The 20,241-nt window shown below is 38.7% G+C and overlaps 1 protein-coding gene across 2 annotated transcripts in view; it reads left to right on the forward strand.

Moving 5' to 3' along the window:
* LOC143658590 (ret finger protein-like 4A) overlaps positions 1-6,969 on the forward strand; it is a 128,149-nt gene extending 121,180 nt beyond the window's left edge. Inside the window, exons 1-2 of one of the 2 annotated variants that reach the window (XM_077130684.1) lie at positions 4,593-5,024; positions 6,353-6,969. In XM_077130684.1, the coding sequence (XP_076986799.1) occupies positions 4,712-5,024; positions 6,353-6,879 (840 nt within the window). In that variant the 5' untranslated portion in view covers positions 4,593-4,711 and the 3' untranslated portion in view covers positions 6,880-6,969. Of the gene's footprint in view, positions 1-4,592; positions 5,025-6,352 lie in introns of those variants that run through there. The other variant, XR_013163256.1, reaches the window with a different exon arrangement.
* Positions 6,970-20,241: the final 13,272 nt, after the last annotated feature.

Below are 20,241 nucleotides of genomic sequence, written 5' to 3' on the forward strand. Positions count from 1 at the left end.
TAACTGATTGTAAAATCCAGAAATGGATGACACAATACAACCTGATTGTAGCACAATAATATAAAGACACTGAATGAAGCTGAATGTTAATATGATTGAAGGAGAATGGCTGGGGGCACATATATACCAGAAGGAAAGATAGAGGATAAAGACGGAGCTGGTAGAACTTAATAGAATGCCCAGAGTGGACAGTGATTGTGATTAAATGTACAAATAAACATCTTTGCATGATGGAGATCAAATGAATGCCAACTTTGCAAGGTACTGAGAATGAATGGTGAGCAGGAGAATGGACAGTCGATGCAAACTGGGGTGCAGAGTCAACAGGACCATCATGGCACGCTTCCACTGATTGTGACAAAGGTGTAATGCCAAAACTGAATGTCATCAGGTGGAGGGGCTGGTGGAGGGGTGTGGATTCTACACGGAGCAAAAGGAAATACGTTTCCTTTTGATTATGGTGGCCAAGGTATATGTATTTAAATTGGTTGGATTGTATGATGTACAAATAAAGCTACTTTTAAAAATGAAAAAAAGGAACAAATTAAAACCCAGAGGAGGTAAGGAATTTGGAATAACTAAATCAAAGATTTTCAAACAAATCTCCTAAATCAATTCAAGGAGATGGCTAAAAAGTGAAAGGATATTAAGAAGACACTGGGTGAACATGAAGAAGAATTTGAAAGCATGCAAAGAAAACAGATCTTATGGGAATGAAAGTCTCAATAGATGAAAGTAAAAATACAAGGAGGTATGCAGCAGCAGATTTGAACAGGCGGAAAAAGGATCTATAAGCAACAAGACAAAGCAACTTAATTCAAACAGACAAAAAGAACAGATGGAGAAAACGGGGAAATTTGGGGCAGGGTCTCGGGGAAATGATAGAAAATATGAACTGAACAAATGTACACATCATAGATCGTGGGTATCCCAAGAGAAGGAGAAACGGAGAAAGGGGAAGAAAAAATATTTTATGAAATAATGGCCAAAAATTTACCAACTCATATAAAAGATATAGATATGCATATCCAAGAAACACAACAAATTCCAAACAGAATAATCAAACAGACTGACCCCAAGGCATATAATAATCAGAATTGCAGGTGCCAAAGATAAGGAGAGAACTCAGAAAGCAGCAAGAGAGAAGCCATTCACCACGTAGAAGGGAAGCAAACTAAGACGAAGTTCCAATTTCCCATCAGAAACCATGGCGGCATGAAGGCGGTGGTATGATATAGTCAAGACAGCGACAGAGGAAAACTGTCGGGAATGCATTCTTTCTCTGGCAAAGTTGCCCTTCAAATCTGAAGAGAAGGAAAGAAATAAATGAAAGAGGGAACAAAAAAACAGAGTAAATGAAACCAAAATTTGTTTTATTTTAGAAGATTTCTTAGCTAGATGGGCAGAAAAATGAAAGAAGTTGCAAATAAATAAAATCAGAAATGAGAGGGCAATCCTTACAAACAAACAACAAACACGATCTCATTGTCTCTGGTATTTTATTTACCGAAATTCTAAAACTGTAATTGTCCACATTTTTAGAGTTGTGTGGTTGTCAGCTTGCCGAAACGAGAAAACATTGCTTGATGTATCTGCTCTGGATTTGAAAGGATGAGTATACAGCAAACCCAGCAAATGATGATCATGGGAATGAAAGACAATTTAACTTAATCTCCTAAATAAGATCTAACCTCCCACACTCCCCCCCCACATGATCCAGTTTTCCATTCTCATGCCTCAAACGCTATCATCTATTAGTTTTCGAAAATCACGAGGATTTATTTTGAAGAAACAAATTTGTTAAAAGCAAAATTTGTGTCATTTAATAACATGTGAGGTAAATGGAAAGACTATAAAATACGTATGTTTTGGACTCTGAATTTGATTAGCCTAAACACGATCCTCACTGGCTGTCTGATTGTGAAGGAATAATCTGGTATTTTATTTAACAAATGTCAAAAGGTGGATCTTGGCAATCATGGAAAAATAGTCCTTTTGAAGACCCGAATTTGATTTTGTGAGAAGATATAATTAATTTTCTTATCATTATTAATTTTCATAATCTAAATATAAGGAGGTTTTACTTTGTGAGCAAAAAGCTTTTTTTAAACCCATCCAGTACATTAGAATTCATCATGGGGACAAATAGTTTGCCTAGAAAGTTTCTGTACTAATTCCAAATGTTATCAAAACAAAAATAACAGATGTCATCGACAATGATAATGTGGCAATATTTTGTCTACATTAAGAAAAAAACATGCTCAGGAGAAAACGTCCTCCTTTGTCCTACCCTCTCTATGTCCTTAGTAAAACACTCATTTCTGCCAAATTAAATCACAACCTGATTGGATTAAAGAGGAGTGGCAAGACGTGAATGAGGTGGGGGGAGGGGCCCTCTGTATAAACCCCTGGTCGGTGGCTCTCACTCCAGAACTGAGCTGTCAGTGGAAGCAGCTGGAGGCCAGAGGAGACCCTAGTGGAGGAGAGGTGAGTCCAAACTTGTCATGCCTATTTTTAGTTATCATATTTCTACAAATGGAAGATATGATAGAGCAAGATCCAAATCCTTGAGAAAAATACAAACAGCAAATACTGCCTGAGGCCATCCCGACACCACCCATTGTGTGTTCACTCAGGGACTTCTGAGCCCTCTGTTCTGGGAGCAGTAGGCGGAACCTGGGTTATCAATATCCAGGCTGAAGAAATGACAGGAGCTCCTTTCATTACTAACCATATCATAGCTTTGCCAGTAATTCTGGGGAAGGTGAATTATTTAACTTCTCGGCTGCTGCCATGGGCTTTTTTTTTTTTTTTTTTCTTAATGCATGGACAGGCACCAGGAATCGAACCCAGGTTTCTGGCATGACAGGAAGGAATTCTAACATGGAGCTACATGTGCCCTGCCAGGAACCACTTTTTAAAAGAAAAAAAAGAAACAAGTCCATTTTGATAAGCAAAATATTATCTCAATATATAATCAAATTTTCAGAGTTATCTTGAGGGAGATAATTTACATTTTTCTCATTATGTCTTAAAAATTAGTGTGCATTTTGAGTGAATAAAAAAGTATTTGCAAAGTCCCCTTGGGGAAATGGTGAGAAAGGGGAGAAATTCAACTTCCCCAAGTTGAATTCTTGATATTCTCACAAGCAAGTCTGGACAACCAAAGCTATACGCTGAGTCCCCAGTCTTGGGGTTTGTTCATATGAAACTTAACCCCACAAAAGATAGGTGAAGCCTACTTAAAATTAGGACTAAGAGTCACCCCAAAGAGAACCTCTTTTGTTGCTCAGATGTGGCCTCTCTCTCAAGCCAACACAACGAGCAAACTCACCACCCTCCCCCTGTCTATGTGGGACATGACTCCCAGGGCTGTGGACCTTCATAGCAATGTGGGACAGAAATCTTGGAATGAGCTGAGACTCAGCATCAAGGGATTGAGGAAACCCCTAGAATGAGCTGAGACTCAGCATCAAGTGATTGAGAAAACCCCTAGAATGAGCTGAGACTCAGCATCAAGGTTTTCTCAGATTGAGAAAACCTTCTGACCAAAAGGAGGAAGAGTGAAATGAGAAAAAATAAAGGGTCAATGGCTGAGAGATTCCAAACAAAGTCAAGAGGTTATCCTGGAGGTTATTCTTACACATCAAGTAGATATCACCTTGTTAGTCAAGATGTAGTGGAGAGGCTGGAGGGAACTGCTTGAAAATGTAGAGCTGTGTTCCAGTAGCCATGTTTCTTGATGATGATTGTATAATGATAAAACTTTCACAATGTGACTGTGTGATTGTGAAAACCTTGTGTCTGATGCTCCTTTTATCTACCTTATCAACAGATGAGTAAAACATATGGAATAAAGATGAATAATAGGGGGAACAAATGTTAAAATAAATTTAGATTGAAATGCTGGTGATCAGTGGCAGGGACGGGTCGGGGGTATGGTATGTATGAATTTTTTTGTTTTCTTTTTATTTCTTTTCCTGAATAGATGCAAATGTTCCAAGAAATGATCATGATGATGAACATACAACTGTGTTATGATATTGTAAATTACTGATTATATGTGTAGAATGAAATGGTCAAAAGTTCAGAATGTTTGCATTTGTTTGGTATTTTTTGGTATTTAAAAAAATGAAAAAATTAATTTTGAAAAATGAGGAAATCTGAAAAAAGCATATTATTAGCCACTGATAATATATCAGTTTTGGCTCATTAATTGTTACAAAAGTACCAGACTAAAATAAGATCTTAAGAGGGGAAACTGGGAGTGAGGTGTATAAGAATTGTCAGTACTATATGGGCAAAATTTCTATAAATCTTAAACTTTTCTAAAACTAAAAGTTTATTCAAAAACAAACAAAAAAATCCACATTGAAAAAAATTAGTGTGCATTTTGAATGCACATTACACTCAATTCAGATGTGCCCATTTCAGATGTTCAGTAGCTACATTGTTGTTGGTTACACTATTGGGTGAACCAGGTCTAAACCTTTCACCACATCAATTTAAAGTCAGAGGACGCATTGTGCATTCACTTGAACTAGCGCTTCAAATATCAGAGTTCAGGGCCTTGAATCTGTGTTTGTATACTGTCTTCATTACCTACTACAAGGGATTGCACATAGAGGGTAGACAATTACTCTAGGCATGTAAGAGGAAAAATGTCCAAGATGAGTGATAATTCAATTCACAGAAATTGAATTCCATTATCATGCACATTGTCCCCCAGACTCTGATCATGGCTGAACACTTTAAAGAAGGAAGTACATGCCCCATCTGCATGGCTTATCTTGAAAAACCCATGTCCCTGAAGTGTGGATATGTCTGCTGCCTGAGCTGCATCAATTCGCTGAAGAAGAAGCACCACAGGGAAGTTATACTGTGTCCCCTCTGTTCTGTGCTATCTGAGAAGAATGACATCAGGTGCAAATGGCAGCTGGGGAAGCTGGTTTCCAAAATCAAAGAACTGGAACCCTGCCTGAGAGATATTCTACACATGAACCCAAGGATGCAGAAATTTCAAGGTAAGGAATCTGTACAACCTGCTCCTCCTTCACACAAAAGGCAGGAGGAAAAGCAACTGTTCAAAAGACTCTCCTTTTGGCATATAATGGCATTTTGAACAATTTTATTAAATATGGGCATTGGCTGGATTCTGGCATCTTAAATTTTATGCTTCCCAAGAGAGAGATTTTCTCACCTCTGAGTATAGATCCAATCCACCTGGAGATTTCAAAGTAAATCTAATATATAGGTGATACCTAGACCTGTGTCTAATATGGTTGTCACTGCTGGCTATTGAGCATTTTAAACGTGGCCTGTGAGATACAGATATAGGTATTATAATTTTTATAGGTCTATTGGATTAAATAAAACATATTTTCACAGTGTTCTTATCACTTTTTAAAAAGCGTCTATTGGAATTCTCAACATTGCTCATGTGATCATCATTATATTTCAGTGAGGCAGCACTGGCCTAGATTCTCACATTTCCACATGCACTAAGCTCTCAGTGGTCTTCTCCACATGCGGATTCTGATCCCCTCGCACTGGCTGGACTGAGAATCTGGATTTCTAGCATGAGCCAGGTGTGGCTGAGTGAAGAACCTGTCGTTGGTCCAGGAGGTTTCACTTCTGGGGCTCACGTTAGCTCGTCCACACTCCCGTGTGACAACAAGCAGTTCTGTACCCAGGTCTTACCAACTCAGACAGTTGGAGATGTGGGAAACCCAGGAAGCCACCACTCTAGGCTTACCCACCACTCTGAGCTCTGCACTGTGCAAGTTCAGGGTCTAAATTGCTGCCAAGTTCCAAAAACATCACTACTCCTATGCAAGAAATCCTCTTCTGTCTTCATTACCTCTCATTTCATTGTAACTTTAGGAAAACAAAATGCTGGGATGTAATTGCCTGGTCATCAAGACTAGATGGGATGGTGTTTGCAAGGAGAAGTAAACTCAAACATTTCATCATTATTTGAAATATCTACTGGATGTCTATATTTTGACAGAAAATGTGCTTATATAATTCTTAGAGCAAACAACAGCCATGGTCTCTGCCTTCATGTGCTTTATGGACTAAGCAGAAGAAACATCTTTAAACAAATAATTAAAAAACAATATAGAAGAATTCCTACTATGACTAAAAGAGCTTGTTACAATTATATTTATACTACACATAAATTTTGACTAGTCAGGGAATGCAGAGAAGTTACTCCAAAAAAATCTGATTTAGGGAAAAATAATAGATATGAAATGAATGAGAAATGTGGACTTCTGCAGTAGCAGTGATGGGGTGGGGAGGGGGCCTAGAATCTGAGGGTTGGCTGAGCTACTTGTATTTTCTTCCACAGTGCATGTGACCTTGGATGTTGACACAGCCAATAATTATCTCATCATCTCTGATGACCTGCGGAGCGTCCAGTGTGGGATTTTCAAACAGGATCGGGAAGAGCGGACTGAGAGATTCAACTCAATCTGTGTGCTGGGCACCCCTCGGTTCACCTCTGGCCGCCATTACTGGGAGGTGGACACAGGAACAAGCAAAGAATGGGACCTGGGCGTCTGCAAAGACTCTGTGAATCGACAGGAGGAAGTTCTGCTGTCTTCAGAGCGTGGCTTCTGGACTGTGGGTTTGAGAGATGGAGACCTCTACTCAGCTAGCACTGAACCCTTGACTCCTCTCCGGGTGAGCCCTCAATTACACCGAGTAGGGCTTTTCTTGGACATGGATATTGGAACTGTTTCCTTTTGTGACATTAGAGATAGATCCCATGTCTTTACATTCACCAAAATTTCTGTCACAGAGCCACTGCGCCCATTCTTTGCTCCTGCAAATCCAGTTAACGATGGTCAGGGCTCCCTGAGTATTGGCCCATGATGAGTCTGGGCACTTCCACTTCTCCATGTTACCGTGAGCAAGGCAAATAAATCTGTGGCCACAAAACATTTATTGAAACTTAATTACTTTACCCTCATGTATTGGTTTGAAAGGATGTATGCACCCTAGAAAAGTCATGTTTTAACCCTAATCCCATTTTGTAAAGGCAGCCATTTCTTCTAATCCTTATTCAGTATTGTACATTTGAAACAGCAATTAGATCAATACCCTGGAGATGTGACTCAATCAAGAAAGGTTGTTAAGCTGGATTAGGTGCAGATGTGGCCACACCCTTTCAGGTGGGTCTTGATTAGATTACAGGCATCTTATAAAAGAATGACAAAAGAGAAAGCCAGGAGATCCAGAGAGAGCAGAGAACACTGCAGCCCCACAGAGCAGAGAGTCCACCAGCCAGTGACCTTTGGAGATGAAGAAGGAGAATGCCTCTCAAGGAGCTTCATGAAATAGGAAGCCAGGAGAAAAAGCTAGCAGATGACACCGTGTTCACCACATGCCTTTCCAGATGGCCGAGAAAACCAGACCATGTTTGCCATGTGCCTTCTCACTTGAGAGAGAAACCCTGAACATCATCGGCCTTCTTGAACCAAGATATCTTTCAATGGAGGCCTTAGATTAGACATTTTATAGACTTGTTTTAATTGGGACATTTTCTCAGCCTTAGAACTTATTAAATTCCCCTTTTAAAAGCCATTCCGTTTCTGGTATATTGCATTCCAGCAGCTAGCAAACTAGAACATCTCATAACTAAAATATTTTCTGGTTGGTACATTCATGGCTCAAAGTTACAGCAGAAAAGCATGGCCATTTCACGAAATATGAATGTAAATTAAATAGATAGATTAGGAAAAATTATATCTAAAATATTATTTATTGGCATGTTTGTCTTTGGGTTTTATGTTTATATTTATGATACAAAAATATGTCCTGAACTTTCAAATGAATTTCTAAATATTTTTATTTTATTCCCTGTAAGATAGACCAGTGTGTTATGGACATAGTAAACTAAATATTTGATTGTGATTTGATGGATTATGTTTCATACATAAAGAAGCAAGAACTGGTACAAACAATAAAAATACATACATGTATGCATACTGAAAATAAACAGATCAATGACATTATGTATTCAGAGTTCTAAAGACACATTTTCACCATCACAAAAAATTGGATTTAATATATTCTTGGTCTTGTGTTCATCTACTCTGTAGTTGAGGCGCTATAAAAATTGAACTGTTCACTCTCCGTCTTGCTAATGCTCATGGTATCATCAGACTTGCTGACTCATCATTTCCTCCTTGACTGCATTTATGCTGAGAAACTAGACCTGACGCCACTGGCATTACCACTTCTTTCAAAAGATCAATGGGATGATGAATGCCCAGCAGACTGACCAAGAAGAGAGAAGACACAAAGCACCACTACAAGAAGTTCACTTCATAGCAGAACTACAGATATTAGAAGGAAACTATTGGAATGACAGGAATAATGGAATTCCCATTGATTCAAGATCCCTAATACCAAAGACAAAGATATTAGAGAAAAGTAGATGATACAAAACACCTCTCATGGACATAGATGCAAAATCCTCAATAAAATATACAGCAAATTGATCTAACAAAACATTAGAGACAATACATCCTGAGAAGATAGGATTTATCCTGGCAATACAAAGCTGGTTCAACACTAGAAAAATCAGTCAGTGTAATTCACCATATCAAAGGCTAAAAAAGAAAAACTAAAGATAATATTGGTGGGTGCAGAAAAACATTTGAAAAGTTCAACATCCGCTCATGATAAAAAGTATCACAACCCAGGCATACAAGGATGTATGCTCAATCTGACAAAGGACACCTAAAATGATTCTATGTCTTTCATATTTAATTATGACAGACTGAATTCTCCCCAAGTGTGGGACAAGGACATCTCCTCCCATTCAACATTGTGCCAGTGGTTTTTGATGCAATAAATAAGGCAGGGAAACAAAAACTATTTAAGTATGCAGATTGGAGAGAAAGATATGAAACTTTCTTTGTTTTTGAGTGACATGGCTGAAAATTCTATACAGCAAGTTTTTAAAATGACTTAAACTTATTGTAGGTCTTTCATTTATGTGAATGAAAACATGTGTGTCCTTTTGTATCTGGCTTATCTCACTCAACATAGTTTCTCAAGAGTTATACATATTTTAGCATGTTTTCCGGCCTAGCTCTTGGAGATTATGGGTTGGCGCAGCCCCAAGACCAAAGAACACATCAGGCATGGAGTAGACATCAGTTTTTATTAGGAATTATGAATAGGACAAGATTATTCCCTATGCAAGAATGCGGCTGGGAAAAAAAGCTAGATTTGGTGCCAACATGGTGGCTTACCAATGTGTGCATTTTCGTTCATCCTCCAGAACAACTACTAAATAACCATAAACAGTACAGGACAGCTCCAGGGGCCATGTCACTGACTAGACACACAGCGTAACCCAGTCTGGACCAGCTGGATGGGCTGTGGGCCTCCCCAAAACTGTGAGTTGCCCAAGCCATGGTGGCCAGCACCCCTCCCCTCCAGGCTGCATCCCAGAGGGGAAAGGAAAGAGACTTTACCAGCAGCAGGGGCTGAGCCCAACCAAACACCAATTGTGGTGTTAATTAACAAATTTTGACTACTAAAAATAGGCCCCCAGCTCAGATGAACCTGGTCAAGGTGGAGGTCGCTCATTTTTGCCCTGGTGCCAAGGGGGCAGGGCTGACAGAAAAAGAAAAAAAAGAAAAGAAACAGAGGTTTTTGTGGCTGTGTTTCTACAAAGGCTTGACTACCTTTGGATACACTGGCAGGACTTCTCAGGCTGCAACTGCCCCAGGCATAGGCAGAAACAAGCTTGTTTGAGGGCTTCTCTGGAGCCTGTGCATTCACCAGGGGAGGGGTGAAGCCCAACTCATGTGGAATCCCTCCCTCAAGGAATTCAGACTCCAGGTCTTGGTAATTTGAAGCCATTAAAACCAGGTTACAACCTCTCCTCTGTCTCCACCACACCCCCAGCAGGGAGAGTCTGCCAAAGTTAAAGGTACAGTATCATCTTATGCTGGTGGGACCTGCAGGCAGACAAGCACCACATACTGGGCAGGATAAGAAAAACTGAGTCCAGAGACTTCACAGGAAAGTCTTTCAACCTGCTGGGTCTCACCCTCAGGGAAAACCGATGCAGGTGACTCTTTCCTTCTGATAAGAGGCCAGTTTGGCCTGGGAAAATCCGACTGGGGTGTATAATATCTAAGTAGACCCTCCTAGGTGTGTGTGGGGGAAAAGCACCACACAAGCAGGGCAAGAAACAAGAAAACAAGAACTGAAAAATTCTCCTCTGTTAAAGAAAACCTAAGCTAGAGGTCCAGATAAAGCTGAACTGAATGTCAAAGAACAGATAGACAACAAATTCATCCAGCAAGAAAACCCTAGGTAAAAGAAGGGAGAGCAATCTCCAGAATAAACTAATTAAGTAAGTTTTTAAGGTAATTAAATGTCTGGAGGCCAGCAAAAATTAACAAATCACACTAGGAAAATTGAAGATATGGTCCAGCCAAAGGAACAAGCCAACAACTCAAATGAGATACAGGAGCTAAAACAATTAATTCAGAATATGTGAACAGACATGGAAAACCTCATCAAAAACCAAATCAGTGAATTGAGGGAGGTTATAAAAAAGGCAAGGAATCAACAAAAGGAAGAAATGGAAAGTCTGAAAAAACAAATCACAGAACTTATGGGAATGAAAGACACAGTAGAAGAGATGAAAAAAACAATGGAAACCTACAAAGGTAGATTTTGAGAGGCAGAAGATAGAATTAGTGAACTGGAGGATGAAACATCTGAAATCTGACAAGAAAAAGAAAATATAGGGAAAAAATGAAAAAATATGAGCAGGGGCTCAGGGAATTGAATGACAATATGAAGCACATGAATATACATGTTGTGGGTGTCCCAGAAGGAGAAGAGAAGGGAAAAGGAGGAGAAAAACTAATGGAGGAAATTATCACTGAAAATTTCCCAACTCTTATGAAAGACTTAAAATTACAGATCAAGGAGTGCAGTGTACACCAAAGAGAATAGATCCAAAAAGATATACTCCAAGACACTTACTATCAAAATGTCAGAGGTCAAAGAGAAAGAGAGAATCTTGAAAGCAGCAAGAGAAAAGCAACCCAACACACACAAGGGAAGCCCAATAAGACTATGTGTAGATTTCTCAGCAGAAACCATGGAGGCGAGAAGACAGTGGGATGATATATTTAAATTATTAAAAGAGAAAAACTGCCAACCAAGAATTCTATATCCAGCAAAATTGTCCTTCAAAAATGAGGGAGAAATTAAAACATTTTCAGACAAAAAATAATAAGATAATTTGTGACCAAGAGACCAGCTCTGCAAGAAATACTAAACGGAGTACTAGAGACAGATACAAAAAGACAGAAGAGAGAAGTGTGGAGAAGAGTATAGAAAGGAAGACTATGAGTAAAGGTAAAAAGAAGGAAAATTAGATGTGACATATAAAATCCAGAAGGCAAAATAGTAGAAGAAAGTACTACCCATGCAGTAATAACACTGAATGTTAATGGATTAAACTCCCCAATCAAAAGACATAGACTGGCAAAATGGATTAAAATCAGGGCCCATCTATATGCTATCTCTACTCGAAAGACATGAGGGCAAGGACACAAATGGACATTTGCACACCAATGTTTATAGCAGCATTATTTACAATTACCAAGAGATGGAAACAGCCAAAATGTCCATCAACAGATGGGTGGCTAAACAAATGGTGACATATTCATACGATGGAATACTATGCAGCTGTAAGACAGAATAAAGTTATGAAGTATGTAACAACATGGATGGACCTTAAGGACATTATGCTGAGTGAGATTAGCCAAAAACAAAAGGACAAATACTGTATGGTCTCACTGATATGAACGGACATTAGTGAATAAACTTGGAATATTTTGTGGTAACAGAGACCATCAGGAGATAGAAATAGGGTAAGATATTGGATAATTGGAGCTGAAGGGATACAGAGTGTGCAACAAGACTGAATATAAAAACTCAGAAATGGACAGCACAATACTACCTAACTGTAATACAATTATGGTAAAACACTGAATGAAACTGAATGTGAGAATGATAGACGGAAGAGGGCTGGGGGCATAAATGAAATCAGAGAGAAAGATAGACAATAAAGATTGAGATGGTATAATCTAAGAATGCCTAGGGTGTATACTGATAGTGACTAAATGTACAAATTAAAAAAATGTTTGTGCATGAGGAAGAAGAAAGGAATGTCATTACTGCAGATTGCTGAAAATAGACGGTAATTAATATTTTAAAATTTCACCTTATGTGTGAGACTAAAGCAAAAAATGTTTATTTGGTACAAAATTAATATTTTGACTAGTGCGTGTCCTAATATAACTTATGTAGATAGTTGGTTGAACAACATAAGTACATGGAACCTTGGGTAGGACATGAGATTTTGTTGGTTTGTCCAGAGCGATGCCCCAATGAATCCCAGAGTGATTTGATCAGTGAGTGGAAAAGTATTTGCAAAGTCCCATTCGAGGAATGGTGAGAACAGGGGAAAGTTCAACCTCCCCAAGTTGAATTCTTGATATTCTCACAAGCAGTGTGGACAACCAAAACTATAGGCTGAGCCCCCAGTCTTGGGGTTTGTTCATATGAAACTTAACCCCAGAAAGGATAGGTCAAGTCTACTTAAAATTAGGCTTAACAGTCACCCCCAAGAGAGCCTCTCTTTTGCTCAGATGTGGTCTCTCTCTCCAGCCAACAAAACAAGCAAACTCACAACCCTCCCCCTGTCTACATGGGACATGACTCCCAGGGGTACGGACCTTCCTCACAACGTGGGACAGAAATCCTGGAATGAGCTGAGACTCTCATCAAGGTATTGAGAAAAACTCTAGAATGAGCTGAGACCCAGCATCAATAGATTGAGAAAACTTTCTCGACCAAAAGGGGGAAGAGTGAAATGAGGCAAAGTGTCAATGGCTAAGAGATTCCAAACAGAGTCAAGAGGTTATCCTGGAGGTTATTCTTACACATTAAATAGATATCACCTTGTTATCCAAGATGTAATGGAGAGGCTGGAGGGAACTACCTGAAAATGTAGAGCTGTGTTCCAGTAGCCATGTTTCTTGAAGATGATTGTATAATGATATAGCTTTCCCAATGTGACTGTATGATTTTAAAAACCTTGTGTCTGATGCTCCTTTTATCTACCTTGTCAACAGATGAGTAGAATGTATGGAATAAAAATAAATAATAGGGGGAACAAATGTTAAAATAAATTTAGTTTGAAATGCTAGTGATCAATGAAAGGGAGGGGCAAGGGGTATGGTATGTATAATTTTTTTTCTGTTTTCATTTTATTTTTCTGCTGTCTTTTTATTTTTTTCTGAATTGATGGAAATTATCTAAGAAATGATCACAAGGATGACTATGCAACTATGTGATGATATTGTGAATTACTGATTATATATGTAGAACTGAATGAACATATGTTAACAATGTTTGTGTTTCTTTCTTGTAGTATTTTTTAATTAATAAAAAATTAAAATAAAAAAGTTAAATATATAAAGGATCATATGATCCAGAAACTCCACCCTACTTATCCAAGTAAAGGGATCAAACATAGGAACTCAAGCAGGTATTTGTACACTAATGCTCACACCAGCATTATTCACAGAAGTCAAAAGGTGGAAACAACCCAAGTGTCCACCAACAGATGAATGGATAAGCAAACACAAACAATGGAATAGTATTCAGCTATAAAAAGAATTGAAGTTCCGATAAAGGTTACAACATGGGTGAACCTTGAAAACATTAAGTTGAGTGAAGTAAGCAAGACACATAAGGACAAATATTGTATGATGTCACTTATCTGAAATGTCTAGAATAATCAAATTCATAGAGATGTAAACTAGAGGTTGATGGGAACAGAGTTTCTCTTCGGTGTGTTGAAAACCTTTTGGAATGGATGATGGTGTCACTACTTTCGAACATAACTAAAGTCACTAAATTGTACATGTAAAAAAGGCTAAAATGGGAAATGTTATGTTAAATGTTACAAAATTTTAAAAAAATAAGTAAATCTACTAAGAAATGGGTCAAGGATATATACAAATGACCAATAAACATATGCAAAGATTTTCAATATCATTAATCATCAGAGAAGTGCAAATGAAATCACAGTGAGATACAACTTTACACCCACTACGATGGGGAGAATCCAGATGTCAGATAAGCAGAAGGACAACAAGGCTGTGGAGAAATCACAAACCACATATGCTGCGAGTGGGAATGTAAAATAATCCAGGCACTTTGGAAAAGTCTGGTAATAATTCAGTGATCAAGTACAGAGCTACCATATGACCCAGCAGTTCCCCTCTAAGGTATATGCCCCAAATGAATTTAAAACATATGTCCATGCAAAAACTCATACCGGAATTTTATAGCAGCCTTAATCATAAAGCCTAGAGGTGGAGACAACACAAATATCCATCAATTGATGAATTCATGAACAAATGTGGCATACTCATACAGTGGAATAGTATTTGTCCATTAAAAGGATTGAATTACAGATACACACTACAACATAAATGAAATTTGATATTATGCTGAGTAGAATAATCAGACAGAAAGGAAACTATTTTATGATTCTATTCCTATGGCATGCTCAGAATGGGAAACTCTACAGAGATAAAGGTTGATTTCTGTTTCCTTCCAGGCAGGATGGGACAGAGGAATGGGAGTGATAGCTAAAGGGAGCAGGGTTTCTTTTAGAAATGAAGAAAATGTCCTAAAGTAGACTGTGGTGATGGTTGCACATATCTGTGAATATGCAAAAAAGCCCTGATTTGTGCACATTCAATTGTTCAGTAGTATGATATGCGAATTATATGTCAAAGCTGTTTTGAAAAGAAAACTTTTTTAAAAATCAGGAATACTTTTACTTATTTTAGGTAATTATTTTATCAATATTTGAGAATGTTTTTTCCCCAATCTTTAACTGTAGGGTGGGATTTCGATGAAAGTTGCAGAATCATAAAGTCTGCAGGCCTGACCCTCAAAGGAAACTCCAAAACACAAACAAACAAACAAAAATCCTGGCAAAAGTGGTCAAATCAACCTAACTGGAGATCTGTAGAATAGTCAAAGGTTTGCAAACACTAAATGCACACTTAAGCAGGAGGAAGCCACTGACACAGAGGACAGCTGGGTTTAACTCACTCTTGCCTGGACCCACTCCTGCCAAGGGGCAGGTGTGAAGAAGGCAGTGCTCATTCCCACAGTGGGTGGCTGGAGGCAGATGGCACAGAGCGGACCTTGTTCCCAAAGAACTGAGTTTGTCTGCTTTGCCCGGGGTGTGGGTTCCCTGAAGGTCGGACGCGAGGGGCTCACCTCTGTTCCCATACCATGGAGCTCTCCCGTGGTGAAGGAGCCAGGAGAACAAGGAGGCTCCTCCACACAGGGAAAAGCTGCTTCTGCCTGCAGCAGACAATAGGCAGTGGGAAGCCTGGGACAAAGAGCTGGGGATAAGATCATCTGAAGAATAAGGGCTTTGACTAGCTCCTACATACCGGAAAATGTAGAAAGCCCTTGTGCTGAGGGCAGGAGGCATGCTCTGCAAAGACCTGAGAGTGATGCGCTTTCCCCACAGGAAAGGAAGGGTAGGGCAGGGTGGTAATGGCCTGGCTAAAGGTGAAGGAGTGCTGCAAGCCAGAACCAATCCACGAAGACCTGGAGTGGTGGCTTGTGGCTGTATGCATCCCAGAAAAACATGTTCTCACTTCTAATCCACACCTGTGGGTGTGCAGATATTGAAGGTAGGATGTTTGAAGAGGCTATTTCTGTTAAGGGGTGGCCCACCTCATTTAGGAGGTAAATTATTGTGGGGCAGAGTTTTGGTCACCACTGCTTTGACAGCAAGAGACAGAAATCCAGTGTAGCTAGCTTAAGTAAAATAAATGAATGGAAATTTAACTAAAATAATGGTAATGGCATTTGGTTTCACCTAACCAGTAGATGCAGCCACTGACTTGTGCATGTCTAGATTCACAGAATCCGTGACATCAGGATTTTGCCTCTCTCTCCAGCTCTGTCTCCTCCCTCCTCCCTTTATTGTCCTAATTCTTCAGCCAACTGGATCCCCAGCACCGGACAAGGTTCCCCACCATGCAGGTGTCCAAAAGAAGGTGACACTGTTCCCTACAGTTCGTTATTGAGTCTAAAGAGACCCTGATTGGCCCAGTTTGATCATCACCTCATCCAAGAAAAGAGCATGCAACCAAAGTCATGGAGAACTCAACTACTGAGACTTGAGCTCCTGCTGTGGACCCAGTGGGGAGGGCAGAGCAGAGGGACAGACCCACAAGCACTGATGAGTGAAAGCAACTGTTTCCCCAAAGAATAAGCAACTCACCACATCAGACAGAGCAGGGCAGAATCATGTTAGTCTCTCTAAGATGCAAATATCAGCATTTCTAGATCTTACATGTTAAAATGCTGTCTTTTGCTCACATAATCTAATCTGTGTTTCTTGATTGGGCAGTGTTTTTGAAGCAGTGGTTCAAGGACCAGGTTCTCTCCTTTTGTGTCTGTGCCTTATTCAATAAGTGACTTCCACAACAGTCCTCTCATCTCCAAGGAGCCAGAGGCAGGGAAGGAGAAGGTGAGGAGACATGACCCCTTCTAAGCCACCTCTGACCATGACACAACCATCCCAGTAGCAACAAAACAACAGAAGATCACTAAGCATATCACAATGCAGACAGATATTGCCCAGCCTAATGACCAAATTAAAACACCAGAGTGGACACAGATATTGGAACAACTAATCAGAGATGTTCATATAACTCTACTTTATAAAATAAGTGGAATGACTAATGATATAAAGGAGATCAAGAAGACAGTAGAAGAGCACAAAGAGGAATTTGAAAGAATAAGTAGAAAAACAGTAGAAATCATAGAGATGAAAGACTGTTGACCAAATAAAAAACATACTAGAGGCACACAACACCAGATTTGAAGACAAAGAAGAAAGAGTATGTGATATAGAGCACAGGATAATTAACTTCAAAGACTCAAAACAAAAAATGGGGGGGAAAAGGGTGGAAAAAATTAAATAGGAACTTGGGAAATGATAGACAAACAAAGCACACAAATATAATAATCATTGGTGTCCCCGAAGGAGAAGAGAGGATTAAAGGGCTAGGAAGAGTAGTTGAGGATATAATGAGGGAAAACTCCCCAACCCTTATAAAGCACATGAATATACAACTCAAAGAGGCCCAATGAACTCCAAACAGAGTAAATCTAAATAGGCCTTCCCTAAGAAACATACTAAATCAGTCTGTCAAATGTTGAAGAGAAGCAGAAAATTTGGAAAACAGCAAAAGAAAAACAATTTACTACATACAAGGGATGCAGCAAAGGCTGTGCTGAAGAGAAATTTATTGCCCTGAATACCTATATTAAAAAACAAGAATGAGCAAAAATTGAGGACTTAACAGCACACCTGGAGGAACTCGAGATAGAACAGCAAACTAATCCCAAAGCAAATAGAAGAGAAATAACAAAGATCAAAACAGAGATAAATAAGAGAACAAAAAAACAATAGAAAGAGTCAATAAAACCAAAAGTCAGTTCTTTGAGAAAATCAATAAAATTGATGGGCCACTAGCAAGACTGACATAGGAAAAAAGAAGATGTAAATAAACAAAACCAGAAATAAGAAGTGTGTCTTACCATGAACCTGAAGAAATAAAAGAACTCATAAGAGGATACTATGAAGAACTATATGACAACAAATTAGACAACTTGGATGAAATGGGCAAATTCCTGAAACACTAAAACAAGTTTCCTAGGTACCAGAATGCAATATACCAGAAACAGAATGGCTTTTAAAAAGGGGAATTTAATGAGTTACCAGTTTACAGTTCTAAGGCTGAGAAAATGTCCCAATTAAAGCAAGTCTATAGAAATGTCCCATCAAAGACATCCAGGGAAAGATACCTTGGTTCAAGAAGGCCAATGAAGTTCAGGGTCTCTCTCTCAAGTGCAAAGGCACATGGTGAACACAGTCACAGTTTCTCTCTCATCTGGAAAGGCACATGGTGAACACAGTCAGGGTTCCTCTCTCATCTGGAAGGGCACATGGAGGACATGGAATCATCTGCTAGCTTCTTCTCCTGGCTTCTGGTTTCATGAAGCTCCCCAGGAGGCATTTTCCTTCTTCATTTCCAAAGGTAGCTGGCTTGTGGACTCTCTGCTTCATGGTTCTGCAGCACTCTATGCTCTCTCTGAATCTCTTCATTCTCCAAAATGTTTCATCTTTTATAGGGCTCCAGAAACTTATCAAGAACCATCCAAATGGGTGGAGACATATCATCAGTAATCCATCTTAACAACCACACTTGATGAAATCACATCTCCAGGGAGATTATCTGATTACAGTTTCAAACATACAACAATGATTAGGGGTTATTCTGCCTTTATGAAATGGGATTTAGATTAAAACATGGCTTTGCTAGGGGGCATACATCCTTTAAAACCAGGACAACAAGCTACACTGACTCAGGAAGAAATAGAAGATCTCAAAAAAACAATCACAAGGAAAGAAATTCAATCAGTCATCAAAAATCTTCATACAAAAAAAATGCCATGGCCAGATGATGTCACAGGGGAATTTTATCAAACATTTCAAAAAGAACTACTTTCAGTTCTGACTAAACTTTTCCCAAAAAATGGAGAAAAAAGGAACTCTACCTAATTCATTTTATGCAGCTAATATCATTTGAATACTAAAATTGTAAAGATGCTATAAGAAAGGAAAACTACAGACCAATCTCCCTAATGAACATAGATGCAAAAATTCTCAACAAAATCTTAGCAAATCAAATTCAGCAACACACTGAAATAATTATACACCATGACCAAATGGGGTTTATACCAGGAATGGAAGGATGGTTCAACACAAGAAAATCAATTAATGTAGTACAGCACATTAACAAATTAAAAGGAAAAATATCATATGATCATCTCAATTGATGCTGAAAAGGCATTTGACAAAATTCAGCATCCTTTTCTGATAAAAACACTCCAAAAGATAGGAGTCAAAGGTAACTACCTTAATATGATAAACGGAATATATGATAAACTGATAGTCAACATGGTAGTCAATGGAGAGAGACTGAAAGCTTTTCCCCTAAGATCAGGAATGAGACAAAGATGCCCACTGTCACCACTATTATTCAACATTATGCTAGAAGTTCTAGCTAGAGCAACCAGGCAGGACAAATAAGCAAAAAGCATCCAAATTGGAAATGAAGAAGTAAAACTTCATTATTTGCTGATGATGTGACACTATACTTGGAAGATCCTGAGAAATCTACAGCAAAATTACTTGAGCTAATAAACTCAACAAGGTGGCATGATAAAAAACTAATGTGCAAAAATCACTAACATTACTATACATAAGTAAGGACCTAACTGAGGAGTCAGTTAAGGAAAAAAATTCCATTCAAAATAACAACTAAAAAATCAAGTTCTTAGGAATGAACTTAATGGGGATGTAAAGAATTTCTACTCAGAAAACAATGTAACACTGCTAAAAGAAATCAAAGACCTAAATAGGTGGAAAGACATTCCCTGCTCATGGATAGGAGGCTATATATAGTTAAAATGTCAATTCTACCCCAAATGATCAGCTGATTCAACACAGTACCAATCAAAATTCCAACAACCTACTTTAAAGACTTGGAAAAGCTAGTTACCAAATTCATCTGGAAGGGAAAGAGACCCCATATAGCTAAAAGCATTCTAAAAAAGTATGAAGTGGGAGGATTAACACTCCCTGACTTTAAAATCTATTATAAAGCCAGAATGGTCAAAACAGCATGGTAGTGGCACAAAGATAGAAGCATTGACCAATGGAATCAAATTGAGACTGCAGAAAGACACAAATCTATGGTCGATTGGTTTTTGACAAAGCCCCCAAATCCTCTGAACTGTGAAAAAAATAGCCTTTTCAATAAATGGGCATGGAATAACTGGATATCAATAGCCAAAAGGATGAAAGAGGACCCCAATCTTACACCTTACACAAACATTAACTCAAAGTGGATCAAACACCTAATTATAAGAACTAGCACCATAAAGCTTCTGGAAGAAAATGTAAGAAACATCTTCAAGACCAAGTTATAGGAGATAGCTTCCTAAACTTTTCACCTAAAGCACAAGCAACAAAAGAAAAAATAGATAAATGGAAACTCCTCAAAATCAAAT

This window comes from Tamandua tetradactyla, chromosome 16 (genome assembly GCF_023851605.1).
Source record: "Tamandua tetradactyla isolate mTamTet1 chromosome 16, mTamTet1.pri, whole genome shotgun sequence".
Classification (NCBI taxonomy): domain Eukaryota; kingdom Metazoa; phylum Chordata; class Mammalia; order Pilosa; family Myrmecophagidae; genus Tamandua; species Tamandua tetradactyla.